The 23,779-nt window shown below is 67.9% G+C and overlaps 1 protein-coding gene and 1 long non-coding RNA gene across 2 annotated transcripts; one reads left to right on the top strand and one right to left on the bottom strand.

The window, feature by feature from the left end:
• Positions 1–1,146: 1,146 nt before the first annotated feature.
• Positions 1,147–21,710, bottom strand: EPPK1 (epiplakin 1). The gene is given in 3 exon segments (XM_080801209.1): positions 1,147–10,514; positions 10,517–16,594; positions 21,671–21,710. Coding segments are annotated over 2 exon segments (14,991 nt in total). The 5' UTR covers positions 16,539–16,594; positions 21,671–21,710; the 3' UTR covers positions 1,147–1,545.
• LOC308341331 lies at positions 20,797–23,575 on the top strand. Its single transcript, XR_013966707.1, has 2 exons — positions 20,797–21,181; positions 23,036–23,575. It is a non-coding gene; the product is annotated as an uncharacterized lncRNA (long non-coding RNA).
• The last annotated feature ends 204 nt before the right edge of the window (positions 23,576–23,779 follow it).

Below are 23,779 nucleotides of genomic sequence, written 5' to 3'. Positions count from 1 at the left end.
AGTGGTGCACACATGTGTCTTCTCTTTAACTCGAACCCCAGCCCTCAACTCCTACTCCATCTCTGTTCAGTGGTGTGTCAGAGCCAACACGGATACCTCCCTTCCCCCCCCATGTGGCCCCAGATGACATCTCACCCTTCCACCCCGTCCCGCTTTCATCCTCATGTGACCCGTGAGCTCATCAGGGCTGCTGCAGCCGCCTGCCCCGTGCCCCAGCTGCCACCCCGCACAAGGAGGCACGACCAGGGTGTCCCTCGGCTACTCACAACTCTCTCTGTAGTGAAGAGGGAGACCGGGAAGGATGTGCCCCGTGTCCCAACGAGACACCCTTCAAATAAGGACAGAAGTTCTAGAACCTTCCAGGGCTCACACTCAAAGACTGGCACCATTCACACAGACTATTCTAAGTGCAGATCCCTGCTGCCCTACGTTTGTCACATGGTTTTTAAAAAAATTGTTTACTGTCTTATCTCTACATTTAAAACATCTGAACACTCAAAAATGTGAAGACTTTGTGGGGGCGCCTGGGTGGCTCCGTCATTAAGCATCTGCCTTCGGTTTGGGTCATGATCCTGGGGTCCTGGGATGGAGCCCTGCATTGGGCACCCTGCTCAGCGGGGAGCCTGCTTCTCCCTCTCCCACTCCCCCTGCTTGTGTTCCCTCTCTCCTGTGTCTCTCTCTGTCGAATAATAAGTAAAATCTTAAAAAAACAAAAAACAAAAAACAAAACAACCTGCAAGCTCAGCTGGGAGGAAAGGGCTGGTTTCTTAAAAAAAAAAAAAAAAAAAAAAAAGACCCTTTGTGTATAAACATGAACCTTTCTCTGTAAATTATGAAGAATAGAGGTCCAAACCATGCTAGCCACACAACCCACAAGAGGACACACGCAACAAGAGACAGGTCCGAGAAACAGCCTCAGACAGAGCCCGCCCAGCGCACACAGCACAGAGCACGGCCACCAAGAGGAACCCCAACAGCCGCGGACCTCTGACGGAAAGGAAATGAGTCCACAAGCAGGACACCACCTGTGAAACGTATGGGAATGCATTCAATGAACACAGGAGAAGAACAATTGCCAAAAAAACAAAAACAAAAGAAAAGACCTCTTAACTCTAACTGCAACGAAGTTTTTTTTTTTTTAAAGATTTTATTTATTTATTTGATAGACAAAGATCACAAGTAGGCAGAGAGGCAAGGAGAGAGAGAGAGAGAGAGAGGAGGAAGCAAGCTCCCTGCAGAGCGGAGCGCGAGATGCAACAAAGTTTATCAGAAAACTTAATAACATCTACACCGAGATACACTGACGAAAATTTCCCAGGTAAACACTGCAGGTGGCGTACAGGTGAAGAGTGTGAAGGAGCCTGTGCTCCTATTACGACGGGATGGGTAAGACGAGGACACTGGAGAAGCTGGAAGTGACTGCATTGTCACCACGCATATGAAACCAGGGGGACAGATGAACAAAAAAGATGGGGAATTTTCGACATTGTAGAAAGGCAGTGTTATGGCCATAAACGACCCACCACAAAGGAAAACCATCCTAACTCAAGGAAGAGAGAGAAAGAGGAGCCCGGTCTCAGGGTCGAGAGTAGCTCTCCGGAGAAGCTCCATGTACGTGAGGTTCTCGTGCGTGTTGGGGTCGAAGAAGCCCTTGGTGTCGTCGCTCGGGTCCGCCAGGACGCGGTTCATGGCCTCGTCGAAGTAGCCGCGCCGGTAGGCCACGTCCACGGGCAGCCGGTGGCTGTGCACGGGGTCGATGATGCCGCCCGTGGCGATCTGCGCCTCCAGCAGGCGGATGCCGTGGTCGCGGACGATGAGGTCCTTCTGCATGGCCTGGAAGAGGGAGATCTGCTCCCCCGTGTAGGGGTCGGTGTAGCCGGTGACGGCGCGCTCCGCCGACAGCAGCTTCTCCCGGATCTCGCCGCCCACCACGCCCGCGGCCACGGCCTCCTCCACCGTCAGCCTCTGGTTGCGCACGGGGTCGATGACGAAGCCCGTGGCCGCCTGCGCCTCCAGCAGCACCAGGGCCGTGCCGGGCCGCAGGACGCCCTTCCACATGGCCTGGTAGATGCTCATCTTCTCCTGCCGCCCGGGCTCGTCCTTGGCGGGCACCAGCACGCCCGCGATGCAGCTCGTGCCCTGCAGGTAGCGCTTGACCGAGTCCATCTCCGTCACCTCCTGCGGCGTCCTGGTGCCCTGGGCCAGGTCCCGCAGGGTCTCGGGGCCCAGGATCCCGGACGTGTGCAGCTCGGAGGCGGACACCTGGCGCCTCAGGCCCCGGAAGGACACCTTGCTCAGCCGCTCCTCCGCCTCCTCGATGGCCTGGGTGAGGACGGCGACCAGGGCGGGCACGGCCAGGGCGCCGGCCGCGTGCCGGGCCAGGAGCTCGTCCCGGCGGGCCCGGCTCAGGTAGGAGGAGAAGAGGACGTCCCACACGGAGGGCCGCTGCCCCCGGAACTGGCCGACGTGCACCTCCATGGTGGTGGCACGCAGGGCCTGCTCCTGGGGGCCGCCGGCGGAGGGCTCGGCGGGGGCCTGGCCCGGGGAGGGCCCCACGTCGCCGTCCCCGCCACCGCGCCCGGCTGGCCGGCCCTCCTGCGGGCCGCGGGCGGCCTCCTCCGCCTCCTCGATGATGGTGGTCAGCCTGCGGGTCAGCGCCGGCAAGCCCAGCGTCCCCGAGCCGAAGCCGGCCAGCAGCTGCTCCCGCGTGGCGTCGCTCACGTAGCTGGACGCCAGCACGTCCCACACGGGCACCGCCGGCCCCCGCAGGCGGCCCACCTTGACCTCCATGGTGGCGGCACGCAGGGCCCCGCGGGGGTCCGGGGGGACCAGGCCGGGGCTCCCGCTCCCGTCGGCGCTGGCACGGGCCAGCAGCGAGGTGAGGGCAGCGCCCACCTCCTGCACGGTCAGCGCGCCCGCCCCGTACCGGCGCAGCAGGTCCTGCCGCAGGCCCTCGGGCACCTCCCGGTAGAACAGGAGCTCCCAGACGGAGACGCTCTGGCCCTGGAGCACGCCGCGGCCCGGCGCCACGCGGGCGTCACGCAGGGCGCCACGCAGCTCCTCGCTCAGCTGGTGCACGGCGGAGCCCCGGCCGGCCAGCTGCAGCATGTAGAGCCCCGTGTCGGGGTCGAGCACGCAGCGACGCAGCAGCTGCACGTACGTGAGGTTCTCGTGCGTGTTGGGGTCGAAGAAGCCCTTGGTGTCGTCGCTCGGGTCCGCCAGGACGCGGTTCATGGCCTCGTCGAAGTAGCCGCGCCGGTAGGCCACGTCCACGGGCAGCCGGTGGCTGTGCACGGGGTCGATGATGCCGCCCGTGGCGATCTGCGCCTCCAGCAGGCGGATGCCGTGGTCGCGGACGATGAGGTCCTTCTGCATGGCCTGGAAGAGGGAGATCTGCTCCCCCGTGTAGGGGTCGGTGTAGCCGGTGACGGCGCGCTCCGCCGACAGCAGCTTCTCCCGGATCTCGCCGCCCACCACGCCCGCGGCCACGGCCTCCTCCACCGTCAGCCTCTGGTTGCGCACGGGGTCGATGACGAAGCCCGTGGCCGCCTGCGCCTCCAGCAGCACCAGGGCCGTGCCGGGCCGCAGGACGCCCTTCCACATGGCCTGGTAGATGCTCATCTTCTCCTGCCGCCCGGGCTCGTCCTTGGCGGGCACCAGCACGCCCGCGATGCAGCTCGTGCCCTGCAGGTAGCGCTTGACCGAGTCCATCTCCGTCACCTCCTGCGGCGTCCTGGTGCCCTGGGCCAGGTCCCGCAGGGTCTCGGGGCCCAGGATCCCGGACGTGTGCAGCTCGGAGGCGGACACCTGGCGCCTCAGGCCCCGGAAGGACACCTTGCTCAGCCGCTCCTCCGCCTCCTCGATGGCCTGGGTGAGGACGGCGACCAGGGCGGGCACGGCCAGGGCGCCGGCCGCGTGCCGGGCCAGGAGCTCGTCCCGGCGGGCCCGGCTCAGGTAGGAGGAGAAGAGGACGTCCCACACGGAGGGCCGCTGCCCCCGGAACTGGCCGACGTGCACCTCCATGGTGGTGGCACGCAGGGCCTGCTCCTGGGGGCCGCCGGCGGAGGGCTCGGCGGGGGCCTGGCCCGGGGAGGGCCCCACGTCGCCGTCCCCGCCACCGCGCCCGGCTGGCCGGCCCTCCTGCGGGCCGCGGGCGGCCTCCTCCGCCTCCTCGATGATGGTGGTCAGCCTGCGGGTCAGCGCCGGCAAGCCCAGCGTCCCCGAGCCGAAGCCGGCCAGCAGCTGCTCCCGCGTGGCGTCGCTCACGTAGCTGGACGCCAGCACGTCCCACACGGGCACCGCCGGCCCCCGCAGGCGGCCCACCTTGACCTCCATGGTGGCGGCACGCAGGGCCCCGCGGGGGTCCGGGGGGACCGGGCCGGGGCTCCCGCTCCCGTCGGCGCTGGCACGGGCCAGCAGCGAGGTGAGGGCAGCGCCCACCTCCTGCACGGTCAGCGCGCCCGCCCCGTACCGGCGCAGCAGGTCCTGCCGCAGGCCCTCGGGCACCTCCCGGTAGAACAGGAGCTCCCAGACGGAGACGCTCTGGCCCTGAAGCACGCCGCGGCCCGGCGCCACGCGGGCGTCACGCAGGGCGCCACGCAGCTCCTCGCTCAGCTGGTGCACGGCGGAGCCCCGGCCGGCCAGCTGCAGCATGTAGAGCCCCGTGTCGGGGTCGAGCACGCAGCGACGCAGCAGCTGCACGTACGTGAGGTTCTCGTGCGTGTTGGGGTCGAAGAAGCCCTTGGTGTCGTCGCTCGGGTCCGCCAGGACGCGGTTCATGGCCTCGTCGAAGTAGCCGCGCCGGTAGGCCACGTCCACGGGCAGCCGGTGGCTGTGCACGGGGTCGATGATGCCGCCCGTGGCGATCTGCGCCTCCAGCAGGCGGATGCCGTGGTCGCGGACGATGAGGTCCTTCTGCATGGCCTGGAAGAGGGAGATCTGCTCCCCCGTGTAGGGGTCGGTGTAGCCGGTGACGGCGCGCTCCGCCGACAGCAGCTTCTCCCGGATCTCGCCGCCCACCACGCCCGCGGCCACGGCCTCCTCCACCGTCAGCCTCTGGTTGCGCACGGGGTCGATGACGAAGCCCGTGGCCGCCTGCGCCTCCAGCAGCACCAGGGCCGTGCCGGGCCGCAGGACGCCCTTCCACATGGCCTGGTAGATGCTCATCTTCTCCTGCCGCCCGGGCTCGTCCTTGGCGGGCACCAGCACGCCCGCGATGCAGCTCGTGCCCTGCAGGTAGCGCTTGACCGAGTCCATCTCCGTCACCTCCTGCGGCGTCCTGGTGCCCTGGGCCAGGTCCCGCAGGGTCTCGGGGCCCAGGATCCCGGACGTGTGCAGCTCGGAGGCGGACACCTGGCGCCTCAGGCCCCGGAAGGACACCTTGCTCAGCCGCTCCTCCGCCTCCTCGATGGCCTGGGTGAGGACGGCGACCAGGGCGGGCACGGCCAGGGCGCCGGCCGCGTGCCGGGCCAGGAGCTCGTCCCGGCGGGCCCGGCTCAGGTAGGAGGAGAAGAGGACGTCCCACACGGAGGGCCGCTGCCCCCGGAACTGGCCGACGTGCACCTCCATGGTGGTGGCACGCAGGGCCTGCTCCTGGGGGCCGCCGGCGGAGGGCTCGGCGGGGGCCTGGCCCGGGGAGGGCCCCACGTCGCCGTCCCCGCCACCGCGCCCGGCTGGCCGGCCCTCCTGCGGGCCGCGGGCGGCCTCCTCCGCCTCCTCGATGATGGTGGTCAGCCTGCGGGTCAGCGCCGGCAAGCCCAGCGTCCCCGAGCCGAAGCCGGCCAGCAGCTCCTCCCGCGTGGCGTCGCTCACGTAGCTGGACGCCAGCACGTCCCACACGGGCACCGCCGGCCCCCGCAGGCGGCCCACCTTGACCTCCATGGTGGCGGCACGCAGGGCCCCGCGGGGGTCCGGGGGGACCAGGCCGGGGCTCCCGCTCCCGTCGGCGCTGGCACGGGCCAGCAGCGAGGTGAGGGCAGCGCCCACCTCCTGCACGGTCAGCGCGCCCGCCCCGTACCGGCGCAGCAGGTCCTGCCGCAGGCCCTCGGGCACCTCCCGGTAGAACAGGAGCTCCCAGACGGAGACGCTCTGGCCCTGGAGCACGCCGCGGCCCGGCGCCACGCGGGCGTCACGCAGGGCGCCACGCAGCTCCTCGCTCAGCTGGTGCACGGCGGAGCCCCGGCCGGCCAGCTGCAGCATGTAGAGCCCCGTGTCGGGGTCGAGCACGCAGCGACGCAGCAGCTGCACGTACGTGAGGTTCTCGTGCGTGTTGGGGTCGAAGAAGCCCTTGGTGTCGTCGCTCGGGTCCGCCAGGACGCGGTTCATGGCCTCGTCGAAGTAGCCGCGCCGGTAGGCCACGTCCACGGGCAGCCGGTGGCTGTGCACGGGGTCGATGATGCCGCCCGTGGCGATCTGCGCCTCCAGCAGGCGGATGCCGTGGTCGCGGACGATGAGGTCCTTCTGCATGGCCTGGAAGAGGGAGATCTGCTCCCCCGTGTAGGGGTCGGTGTAGCCGGTGACGGCGCGCTCCGCCGACAGCAGCTTCTCCCGGATCTCGCCGCCCACCACGCCCGCGGCCACGGCCTCCTCCACCGTCAGCCTCTGGTTGCGCACGGGGTCGATGACGAAGCCCGTGGCCGCCTGCGCCTCCAGCAGCACCAGGGCCGTGCCGGGCCGCAGGACGCCCTTCCACATGGCCTGGTAGATGCTCATCTTCTCCTGCCGCCCGGGCTCGTCCTTGGCGGGCACCAGCACGCCCGCGATGCAGCTCGTGCCCTGCAGGTAGCGCTTGACCGAGTCCATCTCCGTCACCTCCTGCGGCGTCCTGGTGCCCTGGGCCAGGTCCCGCAGGGTCTCGGGGCCCAGGATCCCGGACGTGTGCAGCTCGGAGGCGGACACCTGGCGCCTCAGGCCCCGGAAGGACACCTTGCTCAGCCGCTCCTCCGCCTCCTCGATGGCCTGGGTGAGGACGGCGACCAGGGCGGGCACGGCCAGGGCGCCGGCCGCGTGCCGGGCCAGGAGCTCGTCCCGGCGGGCCCGGCTCAGGTAGGAGGAGAAGAGGACGTCCCACACGGAGGGCCGCTGCCCCCGGAACTGGCCGACGTGCACCTCCATGGTGGTGGCACGCAGGGCCTGCTCCTGGGGGCCGCCGGCGGAGGGCTCGGCGGGGGCCTGGCCCGGGGAGGGCCCCACGTCGCCGTCCCCGCCACCGCGCCCGGCTGGCCGGCCCTCCTGCGGGCCGCGGGCGGCCTCCTCCGCCTCCTCGATGATGGTGGTCAGCCTGCGGGTCAGCGCCGGCAAGCCCAGCGTCCCCGAGCCGAAGCCGGCCAGCAGCTGCTCCCGCGTGGCGTCGCTCACGTAGCTGGACGCCAGCACGTCCCACACGGGCACCGCCGGCCCCCGCAGGCGGCCCACCTTGACCTCCATGGTGGCGGCACGCAGGGCCCCGCGGGGGTCCGGGGGGACCGGGCCGGGGCTCCCGCTCCCGTCGGCGCTGGCACGGGCCAGCAGCGAGGTGAGGGCAGCGCCCACCTCCTGCACGGTCAGCGCGCCCGCCCCGTACCGGCGCAGCAGGTCCTGCCGCAGGCCCTCGGGCACCTCCCGGTAGAACAGGAGCTCCCAGACGGAGACGCTCTGGCCCTGGAGCACGCCGCGGCCCGGCGTCACGCGGGCGTCACGCAGGGCGCCACGCAGCTCCTCGCTCAGCTGGTGCACGGCGGAGCCCCGGCCGGCCAGCTGCAGCATGTAGAGCCCCGTGTCGGGGTCGAGCACGCAGCGACGCAGCAGCTGCACGTACGTGAGGTTCTCGTGCGTGTTGGGGTCGAAGAAGCCCTTGGTGTCGTCGCTCGGGTCCGCCAGGACGCGGTTCATGGCCTCGTCGAAGTAGCCGCGCCGGTAGGCCACGTCCACGGGCAGCCGGTGGCTGTGCACGGGGTCGATGATGCCGCCCGTGGCGATCTGCGCCTCCAGCAGGCGGATGCCGTGGTCGCGGACGATGAGGTCCTTCTGCATGGCCTGGAAGAGGGAGATCTGCTCCCCCGTGTAGGGGTCGGTGTAGCCGGTGACGGCGCGCTCCGCCGACAGCAGCTTCTCCCGGATCTCGCCGCCCACCACGCCCGCGGCCACGGCCTCCTCCACCGTCAGCCTCTGGTTGCGCACGGGGTCGATGACGAAGCCCGTGGCCGCCTGCGCCTCCAGCAGCACCAGGGCCGTGCCGGGCCGCAGGACGCCCTTCCACATGGCCTGGTAGATGCTCATCTTCTCCTGCCGCCCGGGCTCGTCCTTGGCGGGCACCAGCACGCCCGCGATGCAGCTCGTGCCCTGCAGGTAGCGCTTGACCGAGTCCATCTCCGTCACCTCCTGCGGCGTCCTGGTGCCCTGGGCCAGGTCCCGCAGGGTCTCGGGGCCCAGGATCCCGGACGTGTGCAGCTCGGAGGCGGACACCTGGCGCCTCAGGCCCCGGAAGGACACCTTGCTCAGCCGCTCCTCCGCCTCCTCGATGGCCTGGGTGAGGACGGCGACCAGGGCGGGCACGGCCAGGGCGCCGGCCGCGTGCCGGGCCAGGAGCTCGTCCCGGCGGGCCCGGCTCAGGTAGGAGGAGAAGAGGACGTCCCACACGGAGGGCCGCTGCCCCCGGAACTGGCCGACGTGCACCTCCATGGTGGTGGCACGCAGGGCCTGCTCCTGGGGGCCGCCGGCGGAGGGCTCGGCGGGGGCCTGGCCCGGGGAGGGCCCCACGTCGCCGTCCCCGCCACCGCGCCCGGCTGGCCGGCCCTCCTGCGGGCCGCGGGCGGCCTCCTCCGCCTCCTCGATGATGGTGGTCAGCCTGCGGGTCAGCGCCGGCAAGCCCAGCGTCCCCGAGCCGAAGCCGGCCAGCAGCTGCTCCCGCGTGGCGTCGCTCACGTAGCTGGACGCCAGCACGTCCCACACGGGCACCGCCGGCCCCCGCAGGCGGCCCACCTTGACCTCCATGGTGGCGGCACGCAGGGCCCCGCGGGGGTCCGGGGGGACCAGGCCGGGGCTCCCGCTCCCGTCGGCGCTGGCACGGGCCAGCAGCGAGGTGAGGGCAGCGCCCACCTCCTGCACGGTCAGCGCGCCCGCCCCGTACCGGCGCAGCAGGTCCTGCCGCAGGCCCTCGGGCACCTCCCGGTAGAACAGGAGCTCCCAGACGGAGACGCTCTGGCCCTGGAGCACGCCGCGGCCCGGCGCCACGCGGGCGTCACGCAGGGCGCCACGCAGCTCCTCGCTCAGCTGGTGCACGGCGGAGCCCCGGCCGGCCAGCTGCAGCATGTAGAGCCCCGTGTCGGGGTCGAGCACGCAGCGACGCAGCAGCTGCACGTACGTGAGGTTCTCGTGCGTGTTGGGGTCGAAGAAGCCCTTGGTGTCGTCGCTCGGGTCCGCCAGGACGCGGTTCATGGCCTCGTCGAAGTAGCCGCGCCGGTAGGCCACGTCCACGGGCAGCCGGTGGCTGTGCACGGGGTCGATGATGCCGCCCGTGGCGATCTGCGCCTCCAGCAGGCGGATGCCGTGGTCGCGGACGATGAGGTCCTTCTGCATGGCCTGGAAGAGGGAGATCTGCTCCCCCGTGTAGGGGTCGGTGTAGCCGGTGACGGCGCGCTCCGCCGACAGCAGCTTCTCCCGGATCTCGCCGCCCACCACGCCCGCGGCCACGGCCTCCTCCACCGTCAGCCTCTGGTTGCGCACGGGGTCGATGACGAAGCCCGTGGCCGCCTGCGCCTCCAGCAGCACCAGGGCCGTGCCGGGCCGCAGGACGCCCTTCCACATGGCCTGGTAGATGCTCATCTTCTCCTGCCGCCCCGGCTCGTCCTTGGCGGGCACCAGCACGCCCGCGATGCAGCTCGTGCCCTGCAGGTAGCGCTTGACCGAGTCCATCTCCGTCACCTCCTGCGGCGTCCTGGTGCCCTGGGCCAGGTCCCGCAACACGTCTTTGCTGAGAATATCTGCTTGGAGCAGTTCTGAAGCAGTGATTTGTTTTCGTATCCCTGGGAACCATAGTTCCTTTTTGCTTTTTTCCTTCTCCTCTATTAATTCTAAAATTACGTTTACTGCCTTTTGCAATGCCCTGGCCGTGTCTCTTTTATAGTCCCTCACCAGCTGGAGTTTCGTCTCGTGCGTCACGTACTCCGAGTTGAGCAGCTCCCACAGCGATGGCCTCTGGTCCTTGTACCTTCCAATCGGGACCTCCACTTTCTCGGCCTCCAGGGCCCTCCTCGTGGCCTCGTCGACATAGGCAGTGTTCTGGGTTTCTCGGACTAGCAGGAAGAGAGCCCAGCCCGTCCCCGCTCCTTTCTGGCTCCTTTCCTGTAGCTGTTGGTATGTGACCCTCTCCTGAGTGTTTGGATCCACAAACCTTTTGTTCATGCGCTTCTGATCTGCAATGAGCGGGTACGTGTCCGGGTGCAGACAGCCGCGTCTGTAGGCCACATGCATTGGGAGGCGGTGGTGGTGCAGCGGGTCGATGACGCCCCCCGTGGCCACCTGTACCTCCAGCAGTCCAGCGCTTCTTCTCTTTGGACAACCTTCCTCTGCATTGCCTGGAACAGGGAGATTGTGTCTCCCGTGGCTGGGTCTGCATAGCCTAGGGCGGCCTTCTCAGCCTCTAGAAGCCTCGTCTGCATGTCCTCACCCACCAGGCCCTCAGCCAAGGCCTGCTGCACGGAGAGTTTCTTGTGGCTGCAGGGATCCAGCAGGAAGCCTGTGGCTGCCTGGGCCTCCAGCAGCTGAGCCGCAAACCCCATGGGGATGAGTCCCTCGCTGCTGGCTTCGTAAAAGCTCATGACCTCTTGGGTGGAGGGTAGCACCACCCCCGCGATGCAGCCGGTCCCTTCCAGATAGGGCCTCACTTGCACCAGCCTGCAGAGATCCTGCCCCCCAGATGTCTCCCTGGGTAGGGCATCCAGGGTCTTTTTATCAAGGATTTCAGAGTTGAACAGCTCTGCGGCGGTCACCTCCCCCCGGATGGCTGTCACCTTCATGCCTTGGTATCGCTTCTCTGTTTCTTGCACTGTCGTGGTGATGATCTCCAGCAGCTGCTCTAGGGATATGTTCTGGACTCTGTACTCGTGGGTGAGCTCCCGTTTCCTTTCCTCTGTGAAGTACGGGGAGGACAGCAGGTCCCAGAAGGAGACCGTCTGATTGGCAAACCTCCCCACTTGCATTTTTGTGGTTTGGGACTTGAGCTGTTGTCTTGTGGCTTCATTGACATAAACGTAGGTGTCTCCTTTCTTCACAATTTGCAGCATGTAGAGCCCCGTGTCGGGGTCGAGCACACAGCGCTCCAGGAGCTGCAGGTACGTGAGGTTCTCGTGCGTGTTGGGGTCGAAGAAGCCCTTGGTGTCGTCGCTCGGGTCCGCCAGGACGCGGTTCATGGCCTCGTCGAAGTAGCCGCGCCGGTAGGCCACGTCCACGGGCAGCCGGTGGCTGTGCACGGGGTCGATGATGCCGCCCGTGGCGATCTGCGCCTCCAGCAGGCGGATGCCGTGGTCGCGGACGATGAGGTCCTTCTGCATGGCCTGGAAGAGGGAGATCTGCTCCCCCGTGTAGGGGTCGGTGTAGCCGGTGACGGCGCGCTCCGCCGACAGCAGCTTCTGGTAGGTCTCCTTGCCGAACATCCCTGCTGCGAACGCCTCCTCCACCGTCAGCCTCTGGTTGCGCACGGGATCGATGACGAAGCCCGTGGCCGCCTGCGCCTCCAGCAGCACCAGGGCCGTGCCGGGCCGCAGGATGCCCCTCCTCAGGGCCTCGGAGATGCTCATCTTCTCCCTCGTGCCCTGGGCAAGGACCCCGGCAATGAAGTTGCCTCCCTCTAGGTACTGCCTCACACCGCTCCTCTCCGCCACTTCCTGCACCGTCCTTGTCCCCCGGTTCAGCGCGTCCAGCGTCTCCTTGTCAATCAGCTGTGACCTGAACAAGTCACTGGCCGACACCAGCTTTCGGAGTCCTCGAAAGGTAACCTTTGAGGGCTGTGTCTCTGAGGCCTCAACCAGCGCAGTGACGGCCGCAGCCACGTGCCGCAGGGCCGTGGCCCTCCCAGACTGGCAGAGGGCCACCAGCTCCCGCCGTGTGTGGACGTCAATATACTCTGAGTGCAGCAAGTCCCACAGTGACACGCTGAGGCCTTTGAACCTGCCAGTGCCGACCGGGACCTTCATGGCTCTCAGAGCCACCACCATGTGCTCGTCTACCTTCAGCACCTTGTCCTGGGCGAGCGGAAGCAGCCACAGGCCAGTGTCCGTGTCCAGGACACAGCGCTCCTTGAGCTGGCTGTATGTCACCGTGGCCTGGGCGCTGGGGTCGAAGAAGAACTTACTGTCCTCGGCTGTGGAGGTTAACCCCCGGCTGACCTGCTGGTCCAGGAGGCCAAGCCTGCAGGCCGCCGCCTCAGGAAGGTGCACCCCATGGACAGGGTCCATGGCACCCCCCGTGGCCAACTGCACCTGTAGGAGGGGGAGGCCCTCGCTTCGGGGCACTAGCCCTTTCTCCATGGCCTGCCACAGTGAGAGGGAACCTCCCGAGTAGGGGTCCGTGTACCCAACCACGGCCCTCTCGGCTTGCCGCAGCTGCTCGTGCAAGGCTGCACCCACCAGGCCAGCTTTGACGGCACCTTGCACGGAGAGTCTCTGGTTGGTCAGAGGGTCAATGAGGGAGCCAGATGCCACCTGGGCCTCCAGCAGCCTTCGTCCCAGGCCCTCAGGCAAGAGGCCGTCCGTCACCGCCTGGCTGATGCTGACCTTGGTCCCCGACGGCTGCAACAGCACACCGGCCACACAGCCCGTACCCCAGAGGCAGGCCTTCACAGCCGGCTGCCCAGCAACCTCGGCAGGTGACCGCGTGCCCTGAGCCAGCGCCACCAGGGTCTCCCGAGGGATGATGCCGGCAGCCAGCAGCCAGACGGCAGGAATCTCCCCCCGGGGGCCGGGCACTGTGACCTGAGCCTGTGCCAGGAGCTCTGCCTCCTGCGCCCACTTCTGCACGGTCTCCTGGAGCTGCCGCGTAGTGGTCTTTCCCGCCTTGAAGTCCTCCAAGAGGCTTTGCCGCTGCTCGTCCGAGAAGTGGCGGGAGCACAGGAGCTCCCAGAGGGACGTGCCGTCCTCAGCCCCCTGCATGGCCTGCAGGGTCTCCCGGACCTGCTCGTCAGTGGGGGCCGCAGCAGCGTGTTCGGGCAGGGGCAGGAAATGAAGGCCAGAAGCCTCGTCCCTCACACACTGCTCCAGGAGCCGGGCATAGCTGGTGTGGCCCCGGCCATCTGGCGTGGGGAAGGTCTCGGGGGAGCCGCACAAGGCCGTCTCCATCTCCTGGTCAATGTAGCCTCGCTGGACAGCCACGGGCATGGGGAGGCGGTAGTGGCCTGTGGGGTCAATGACTCCTCCTGTGGCCGCCTGGGCCTCCAGGAGGCGGGCAGCCTGCTCTACGGGGACGAGGCCCTTCTTCATGGCCTGGAACAAGGATATCTGTTCCCCAGAAAAGGGGTCTCTGCAGCCAGTGACAGCGCTCTCCGCCCGCCTCAGCCTGCCATACAGTTTGGGCCCCACCAGCCCCCTGCGCACGGCCTCGTCCACTGACAGGGGCTCCGGAGCGTGGGGGTCGAGAAGGGCCCCAGTGGCCGCCTGGGCCTCCAGCAGGGCTAGTGCCACGCCTGGGCCTAGCAGCTGCTGCTTCATGGCCGCGTAGAGGCTGAGCCGCCGGCCGGAGGGCTGCAGCAGCACGCCGCCCACGGCCCCGGAGCCGCGCAGGGCCCGCTGCACGCTGTCCATGCGGAGCAGCGCCCCGGGGCTCACTGTGCCCTCCAGCACCCGGTCCAGGAGCTCTTGGTCGATGATCCGGGCCTCCCAGAGCTGGTAGGCGCTGACTCGGCCCCGTGGCGCGCACGCCATGGGCAGCGTGACGTCCACCCACCTGGCTGTCGCTCTCTCCAGCAGCTGTGCCGCCTGCGGCAGCGAGAGCCTGCGCTGCCGGTAGTCCTGCAGCACCTGCCTCCGCTGGTGCTCGCCGAAGCACTCAGAGTTGACGAGCTCCCACGCCGAGACCCTCTGTCCCTGGAACCGCCCGTACCTCACGGACAGCAGCAGGCTCTGGAAGGCCTGCCGGGTGGCCCCGTCCACCAGCTGCGGCTGCGGGCGGCTCAGCGGCAGCAGGCGCAGCCCCGTCTCGGGGTCGAGCACGCAGCGCTCCAGGAGCTGCAGGTACGTGAGGTTCTCGTGCGTGTTGGGGTCGAAGAAGCCCTTGGTGTCGTCGCTCGGGTCCGCCAGGACGCGGTTCATGGCCTCGTCGAAGTAGCCGCGCCGGTAGGCCACGTCCACGGGCAGCCGGTGGCTGTGCACGGGGTCGATGATGCCGCCCGTGGCGATCTGCGCCTCCAGCAGGCGGAGGCCGTGGTCGCGGACGATGAGGTCCTTCTGCATGGCCTGGAAGAGGGAGATCTGCTCCCCCGTGTAGGGGTCGGTGTAGCCGGTGACGGCGCGCTCCGCCGACAGCAGCTTTACGAACACGTCGGGCCCGATGAGGCCGGCCCTCAGGGCCTCCTCCACGGAGTATCTCTTGTTCTCCTTCGGGTTAAGGATGAAGCCCGTGGCCGCCTGCGCCTCCAGGAGGATGAGGGCCGTGCCGTGCCTGAGAAGCCCCCTCCCGCGAGCCTCGTAGATGCTGAGCCGCTCCCGGGAGCTGGGCAGTAGCAGGCCGGCGACGCACCCGGTCCCCTCCAGGCATTTCCGCACGGGGTCCAGCCTGCCCACTTCCCGGGCTGTGGTCTGGCCTCGCTCTAGACGCTCGTACGTGTCCTGCTCGATGATCCCCGCTTCCAGCAGCTCAGCGGGCATCACGGGCCCCCTCAGTCCAGCGAAGGTGGTCTTGGCCGTGGCTGCAGCCTGCTCAAGGGTGGCCCTCAGCGCCGCTGCCACTTCCTCCGCCGAGACGGTGCCCTCCCGGTGCCGCTGGGCCAGGGCTGCCCTCTGCTCTGCAGGGATGGGCTCGGAGAAGAGCAGCTCCCAGAGAGACACGGGCCGGCCCTGGAACTGGCCCACGGAGACAGTGGCCGTGGCCTCACTTAAGGCCTGCCGGGTGCTGTGGTCGATGAACGGGAGTCCTTGTGGCTCCCCTCCAAGGGTGCCATCTGAGAGCGGAAGGAAGGCCAGCCCTGTCTCTGGGTCGGTGACACAGCGGGCCATCAGCTGCCCATAGCCAAGGCTCTCCTGCGTGCTGGGGTCCGAGAAGCCAGTGGCCTGGGAGACACACTGCCGTGTCTCTTCGTCCAGGCATCCAAAGCGCAGGGCGGCCTCCAGGGGCAGCCGGAGCCTGCGGGCGGGACACACGAGCCCCCCCGTGGCCAGCTGGGCATCCAGGAGTCGCAGGGCCAGGGGCCTGTCCACCAGCTCCTTTTTCATGGCCTGGAAGAGGGGGACCCTCGTGCCGCTAAAGGGGTCGTGGTAGCCCGTCACTGCCTGCTCTGCCACCAGGAGCAGACCGTGGAGCTCCGGGCCGAGCAGGCCAGACCGGACAGCCTCGTCCACCCGCAGCCGCTGGCCGGTGCCTGGGTCCACCAGCGTGCAGGTGGCGGCCTGAGCCTCCAAGAGCGGGAGCGCCGTGGCCACTGGGAGCAGGTGCTCGGTGACAGCCTGGAAGAAGCTCTTCTTGCGGCCAGCGGGCAGCAGGACAACCCCGGCCACGCTGCCCGTGCCCTGCAGGTAGCGCCTCACGGCGGCCTGGGCGCTCACATCCGACACCGACAGCTCGCCCTCCCGAAGGCCCCGGGCGGTCTCCCCATCCAGGATGCCCGCCTCCTGCAGCTCTGCCAAGCTCACTGCCCCACACAGGGTGTGGAACGTGGTTTTGAGGGGCAGGAGGGCCAGCCCAGTGCTGGGGGCTCTCACACACCTGCCCAGCAGACCGCCGTAGGACAGCCACTCTCCCGTGTTGGGGTCCTGGAAGCCAGGGGTGCCGGAGCTCGGCGTGCCCTCTGCCAGAACACGCCACGTCTCCTGGTCCAGGAGGCCCTGCTGGCAGGCCAGCGCCGGGGCCACCCGCCCACCCCGAATGGGGTCCACCAGGCCCCCGGTGGCCAGCTGGGCCTCCAGCCAACTGTACCCCTGTGCTCGCCCTATCACCTCCTTCCTGATGGCCTGGAAGAGGGCCAGCTTCCCCCCACCATAGGGATCGGGGTACCCAGTGACTGCCCGCTCGGCAGCCAGCAGCCTTTCCTTCAGCCCCAGGCCTACCAGGCCCTGCTGCACGGCCTCAGACACAGAGAGTAAGTGGCCCTGCGTGGGGTCCACGAGGCCCCCGGTGGCGGCCTGGGCCTCCAGCAGAGCCAGCCCAAGCTCACTGGACAGGAGGCCCTGCTTCATGGCAGCATAGAGACTCTGGGCCTGGCTGGAGGCCTCCACGTATACCCCACTGATGCTCTTGGCCTGGGACCCGGAGGAGGTGCTGGTTCCCAACACGGCCTTCGTGGTCTCAGGGACGGCGGTCAGCTCGGTGCCATTGGTGGCCAGGACATCAAGAGGAGGGGAGATGTGGCCGTTCATCGTGCTCGGCCCTGCTGTGCAGAATCCACTCACCCAAGGTCCACTGTGTCTGCTCCCTGCAGGGGGGGCAGAAAGACTCCATTAGGGACCCTGGGATGGCCCAGGCAGGCAGGAGGGGAACAGTCAGGGGTCCGTCCCAAACCCTGAATCAGACATGGCTGGCCCTCCTGGCCATGTGAGGTCCTTTGCCTCACCCTGTGGGATCCCAGGAGGGACCATGAGGGACCTCAGGCCAACCAGGCAGCTGCCAGCATGTGTGGTCTCCGTCTTCTCCTGTGGGCCTCTGTCCCCACCCAACACCTTCCAGCCCCCTCCCCAGGGTCCTGGTGTGGGCCGGGCCAGAGGGGCCTGCATGCTCTGGGCGGAGTCAGCCCTGAGCCCCTGGGGTGTGGCCCCTCCCACCTTCACCCTCCACCTCTAATTCACACCTTCCAGCCTCCCAGGCCTCCCCTCTGCTCCCAAGAGCTCTTTCCCCCTCCTGCCAACCCCTGGGTTCAGGGACATCAGCACCCTTCCCCCTTCCAGTCACCACCCCTACCCCCCTACTCCACCCTGGACCCTCAGCTCTGGCCTCCGTTCTTTTCCCAGACCCCCACTGGGCTCCAGGTGGAACCCCCAGAGTCTCCTGCCTCAGCCTGACTCGGTGTCCTCCCAGCCCCCCAACCCCTGTGCTCTCTGGGATACGGCCTCCCTGTGCCCAGACCCGGCCTCGGAGGACTGAGAGAGCAAAGACTCGGTGCCTGAGGACCGGTCTAGCAGGAACTGTGGGGATGGCCGGGCCCTGGGCCCTGGTCTGTGGCTCAGAGCCCCAGCAGCCCCACGGCTGTGCCCCGATTCTCAGAGCTGTGGTGCCAAGTGCCTTACCTCCCCTCCCCCATCGCACCTGCACACGAGCCCGCGTCACCTCCACCCATCCCTGTCCTGTGGGGTTCAATCACGTCCCCCCAAAAGAAATGTCCAAGTCCTAACCTCCAGGACCTATGACTCTAGCTTTATTTGGAAATAGGGTCTTTGTAGCTGGAACGCAGCTGCGGCCCAGAGCAGGGAGGCCCCTAATCCCTGGCCTGCTTTCTGCACAGAAGACGGAAGCGAAGGAGGGGCCCAGAGGCACAGAGGACCAGGTCCCAGGGCAGAAGCGGACTCCAGCCCCGGCCCCAGGAACCATGAGAGGAGTGTCTGCTGCTATAAGCCATCCAGGCTATGGCAATGGCTGCGACAGCTCGGGGGAGCCCTGGCCTCCCGCCCGCCACGCCCCACCCTGTGGACCGGCCCACACCCGGTTTCCTCAGAAGCACGCTTCATTCCTCCCCAGTGCCGGCCGACCACACCTGTCCTGGCAACCCGAGCCGCTCGCGCCCCTGCCCCACGCCCGCCGCGGGACAAGCCTCAGGACGCCTGTGCCCCTTCACTCGGCAGCTCTCCCCGAGGCGACCTTGGACTCTCGCTGCCAGACCCAAGAAACGCATTTTGGATCTGACTGCCCCGCCTCCGGTCACAGCTCTGCAGCCTTCTCGCCGGGGACGGGGTTCTGCTCCAAACCAGGGAGCCCCTCACGCTGCTCTCCCTCTCCCAAGCCCGCCCCGGAGTCCCAGAACCACGTGCCCGGCTGCCTCCTGGACACCCGCGCCCAGACCCTGAGGCTCCGTGGCACCCCCACAATGGCCCGTGCTCTGTAGAGGGTCCTCTCTCATGCAGTCTGTCCAGCCCGAGCCCTGAATTCCCTCACACCTTCTCCTGCCCCTGCTGGTCCCACCAGGGGTCCTCACGGGCCAGCCCATCTCCCGTCCCCGCCTACGGCCTCCAGGCACCCCTTAGCCTCCGGGCTTGCAAGGACCACCTTCCCTGTTCCCGCCCTCTCCACCGCCTCCAGCCCTGGAGCAGGGCAGGGTCAGCAAGTGATAGAGGGGCTGGGCAGCTGGGACCTCCGTGGGAAGGCCTCCATGGCCGGGGCTGGACAGGGGGCAGCATGGCCGAGCTGGGCGCCGAGCTGCCACGGTCGCCCGGAATCAGCCAGGGCTTGGATGACACAGATCTAGTACGGTGAACACTTTCAGTGCTGCCCAACCCCACCTGGGACTGAAGGAGGGCCCCAGCCGGACGGCCCCCACTTCTGCCCCTCGGGAATTGCCCTTCCTAGTTCCTCGACTTGGCTTGGGACCCTGCTGCGAGCCCCCGGGGATGGGTACAGTCCTGCCCCCTTCCCTTCCCACACACGGATGTGGGGACTGAGCCTTCTGGACCCCAGCAGCTCTGTGCCACACAGACGGGGCGGCCAGGACCAGGCAGACACCGAGCAGGGCTTTGTGGGGGGAGCTGCAACCTGGCTGGCCATGGGAGCTGGGCTCCGGGGAGGGTCTTGAGCCACCAGCCTTCCCACCCAAGTGGAGCGTAGCACCAGGCATTTGAGACACGGAGGCTAGCCCAGAGCACGTGGCGGCGGGTGTTTGCTAAGCAACCAAGCTTCGGGAGAAGATCACAGTGGCTGAGCGGCCAGCTGGGCGTCTAAAGCCACGTGGGTCCTAGTGGGGTTTCACAGTGACCGTGACAGTGACCGTGACAGTGACCGTGAAGACTGCCGTGCAGGGAAGGCTGGGCAGTGCCGTCCAGAGAGCTGGAGCCCCAGCCTCCAGGCGCCCCCAGCTCCCAGGAGGGGTGTACTACCTAAAATGTGACGCACCTGTCCCCGCAGATGGACCACGTGGGTCCAGGAGCAAAGCGACGGAAGCAGGCGCGGCCCCCACCATCCCGCCAACGACCTCACGCTCTGTCCCTGTGGCTCTGGGGTCCGCCCCGGGGGTTGACGGCTTCCGCCAGGGACAGTTCTGCTGCGCTGACGGCCACGGATGCTCCCAGGATGTTCTGGCTCCTCGTGTCCAGGACCAAGAAGCCTGAAGAAGACGAGCCACCCGCCAGGAGAAGGGTGGGTCCGGGACGGGGTGGAGGCAGGGGTGGGCCCCAGAGGCCCACGCCGGGTTCTGGCAGCTAACAGACAGTGTTCCCACCCGAGGGGCGTGCCAAGCCCAGCAGACAGGCAGTGGGGGCGGGTGGGGGTAGCCAGGGGAACGAGGAGCGGAGCTGAGAGGAGACCCTTAGCTTGTGGGTTTCCTGGGACGAGAAGCCCGTTGGCACCCTGGGAGCTGGTGGTGGGTGAGGGCCACCCTGACCTCCTGGCAACAGGGTGACTCTGTTATAGGCGGGCTGGCTCCCCCCTCCACCATCCTCCCTCTATAGGGGCTGTCCTGAGACCACCCCAATGCTCCTGACAGCAGACTCTGCTCCTGGCACCCCACCCGGACACATGCTTTGCGGCCCAGCCGCACCGAAGATGGGCATGTTTGTAAAATGTGCCTGTTCCCAAATCCCAGGACTGCCTTCACAGGGGGTGTGAGCCCAGGGAGCCATGTGTGGCCCGCACCCAGCCCTGCCCCAGTCCCAGCAGGGAACAAGGCTATGGGGTAGGGAAGACAGTGTGCCTTTCACCGGGCAGCAGAGGGAGAGAAGCGTGTTCGGGGCCACGTGGGGGCGGGAGCAGCCAAGCGATCAGGGCTGTGGGTGGCCCTTGGCCTGGACGTGGGCAGCCAGCCCGGAGCCAGACAGGCTGTGCTGGGGGGCGGGCAGTGCCAGGCTGGCACTAGACAAGAAGACTAGAGCCGGTACACGCTCTGGGAACAGGAGGCTCGCGCTTCCTGCACAGAGAGCATTCACGGCTGGAGGGAGGGGGCTGGGTGTCGGAGGGAGCAGGAGAGCAGGAAGTGAGGGCCCAGGGAGGCCCTGTGCCTATGACAGCTGGGCTACGCCCTGCCCCCCCCTTTGGCTGGCAGTCACCTTGAGCCTGGTCTGAGTCTCCCTGGACCCTGCCCGGGTGGGACCCGAAGAGGACCCCAGGTGTGGGTACCTGAGTCTGCAGTGGGGACCTTGGGAAGGCAGCTGGACAGAGGGGCCTAGAGCTTGGGAGAGACAGACCATGGCATGTGACTAGTGTCCAGGGCCTGGGGAGTAGGAGAGGGAGCGCTTTCAAGAGTGGGAGGCCCAGGCAAGCCCAGTGTCACAGTAGCCAAGCCGAAAGATGGGTGTCCCAGAGAGGCGGCCACCAGCAGATGGGCTGGCCTTGGGGCTACTGGCCTTGGGGCTGGGCGAGCGAGGCTGAGCAGATCTTCTGGGAAGGAAAAGGAATCTGAGGCGGGGCGGGGGTCTCTTCCTGTGGCTTCCCTGAGTGGCCCCATCTCAGGTGGGCCCCGGGCAACAGGGGGAGGAAGACAATTCCTGAGCAGGGTGAGTCTGCATTCCTTGGGCGTGGGCCATCATCTGTCACCACTGCTGAAGGTCAGCCCCCGCCCCCCAGCCTGGGATGGGAGTGGGGCAGCGGGCGGGCTGGCAGGCCACCTGAGCCATATGCGACAGAAGCAGGAGGCCAGGCTGCCTCAGGCCCGCAGAGAGAGGAGGCAATCCCGGCCTTTGTCCGACTGTGGACACCTGCAGCGAGGTCCAACCCACCTCTACGGGGCAAAGACCAAAGGCCACAGAAGTCGGCGTGACAGGAGGATATAGGGAAGACAGAGCCCCTGCAGACCCTGCCTCCCAAGGACCTTGAGATGACCCGGCGCAGGAGTCCGGGTGCCCACCCACCCCCCACGCCACAGCAGGTAGCTCCCCGACCGGCCAGCCCCCTCCCCCACGCCGCCCCGCCCGCCAGGAGCAGCACCGCCCCTCAATTTGTCAGTCTAATTACCTCGCACCGTCCACCACCCAGGCGCCGGGCTCACTCCGGCCCCTACTGTCCGCACCCGCTCCCCTCGCCTCGCCCCGCCCCACAAGGTGCCCCCACCCCGCCCCCCAGGAACCTGACCGGCGGGACGCGCCCGGAGCCGCCCACCAGCCCCGCGGGGAAAGCGCGGGGTCGGGGAGGATCCCCGCGGGCGGCGTCTCCCACGTCGGTGCTGGTCACCAGGACCCCCGCCCAGCAGGGCCGGAGGGAGGCCAGCGGCCCGGGTCGGGGAACAGCAGAGCCCAGAGCTCCGGCCGCTCCCCACGCGCGTCGCGCCCCCGCGCCCACCGCCCCAGCCTCCCGGGACCCAAGCCCCCTGCCCTCGCAGGGGTTCCCGCATCGCTCCCCCCGGCCCGGCGTGTCCTACCTGCCGCCCCGCCTCCGGCGCTCAGTCCGCAGTCGCTAGGTCGCTCGCAGCTGGCCGGGGCGCCCCGCCGCCGGGGGGTTTAAACGCGCCGCCGGCCCCGCCCCGCCGCGGCCCCGCCCCTGTGGGGGTGGGCAGGGGCAGGGGCAGGGGGCGCGCCCGAAGCGGGGTGTGGCGGCAGGTGCCCAGAACCCCGCGAGGCCGGCCGACGCCCCGGGCGCGCCCTCTGGCAGGCTGGCCTCCTGCCAGCACCCCTGTTGAGGAAGGGCCGCGGACGGTGGAGGGCGGTGCCCTCTCCGTCGAACCCCGGCCCTTGCCGACCGCTCCCGCAGAGCCCCCGCGTGGGGTGCCCGAGGGGGACGCGTCCCGAGCCACGAGGCGCCGGAGTGGGGTTCGTAAGGGAAACGCAGACCCACCCACGCGCTTTCCCTCTCCCGAGCGCGACTCCATTGCCCCGGGGCCGCAGCCGGGCTGGGAGGCCTGCTCTGCCGCATCCCGTCCAGACTCCTCTCGGGCTGTCCGCTGGGTTTGCTGGCTCCCTGGGGCCAGCTCCCTCCGCTGGTGCTTGGACTTGTGTGGGCTGAGCAGGGGTGTCCTCAGCCGCTCCCCCAGTCCTTTCTGAGAGATATGGCCAGGCCCCATCCCACCAGTCCAGTGCCACCACCCGGGCTCAGGGGAGGTCCCCTGCCGTCCAGGAGTACCTAGACCACATCTGGAAAGCCCATCCGAGCACCTGCCCTCTGCGGCTGCTGCAAGGCGATAGAGGCCCAAAACCTCGGGGGCAAACCCTTGGGGGCCAGCCTGCTGGGGACCACGGCCCAGGGCAGGAACCTCTCATAGATCTCCCGGCTGGTAGCCCTTTAGACTGCCCAGACACTTTAGATGGACAGGGTAGTGCTGTGCCCCTCATCCCCCCAGGGCAGAGCCCCAGGCCCCCCCTCCATCCCCAGTCCCTGCCCTGGGGCTCAGTCTCCCTGCTCCCCTAGGCCCCACATTTGCTGGGTCATTCCTGACCTGATCCTCCTTCAGGGCCAGCCAGCCACCTCTGACATGGGGGCCTGGACTGCTGGGGGAGCGGCTCTGGCCTCACCCCTGCTTACCACGCCCACACTCACACCTGCTCACCAAGGCTCCCTGGACCTGGGGCTAGCCTCCGCTCACCGGGGCAATGGTCCCCATCTCTGTGGCCCGTACCTGCCATCCTGTGTGGCTGCTGCTGGCCACTGGAGGGCCCTATCCCCCACAGAGGAGTGAGCTCTGCCCGGGGTCCGTGCCCCAGCTTGGAGGGAACACAGCCTCTGCCCACCATGCTGCTGGGCACTCACCGACAGGCCTTACTCGCGATGACGAGCTGTGTCCCTCCCCCAGGTTCACCTGTTGAAGTCCTAAGCCCGGAGTCCCTCCTAACCTGACCTTACTTGGAGGTTGTCACAGATGTAACCCGTTCAAAAGAGGCCTCCGGCCATCCTGACTGGTACCCTTGGAAAAAGGGGGGATTTGGGCAGACGCCCCCAGAAGGAAGACACCATCTGCCAGCCAAGGAGAGGCCTGGAGCAGACCCTTGCCCTTGTACCCCTCAAAGGGAGTCAGCCCTACGGCGCCCGGACCTCAGCCTTCCGGCCTCCTGACCCGCCGCTGACCGGTTGGTGCTGTTGAAGCCTCTCGGTCTGCAAAGCCGAGTCCATGCTCGCGTGTGCAGACAAGAGCTGGGGCGAGTGAGAAGGGGTCAGCGACCTCGGCATCCCCCGGCCACCCCAGCCCTCCTGTGCTGCAGGAGATGGGGACGGGGGGGGAGGCCCGGGTGGGCTGTGCCTCCAGGCAGCCTTAAACCTGGAAGGATGCCTGACCTGGGCTTCAGAATTAACTTTCTTTACATCTTGCTCCAAATATATGTTTTCTTTCCAGTTATTGCATAAGTGGGGGGTCATAATTAGCAACACGGAGCTCTTAACTAGGAGCTCTACTTGTTAGAGCCGCTAGAAGGTGCCCCCCTGAGCGTCTCTGTCCCCAGCCCAACTGGGACAGCGTCAAGCTGGCCCTGTGCTGTCTCCAGCTGCCCGTGCCTGCCTCTGGAGGCCTGGCCAGGCCCCCGGTGTCTGCAGCCCTGACCCT

This window comes from Martes martes (assembly GCF_963455335.1).
Source record: "Martes martes genome assembly, chromosome: 4".
NCBI classification, from domain to species: domain Eukaryota; kingdom Metazoa; phylum Chordata; class Mammalia; order Carnivora; family Mustelidae; genus Martes; species Martes martes.
The sequence above is the reverse complement of the archived record's forward strand: the minus strand, read 5'-3'. Positions and strand labels throughout refer to the sequence as shown.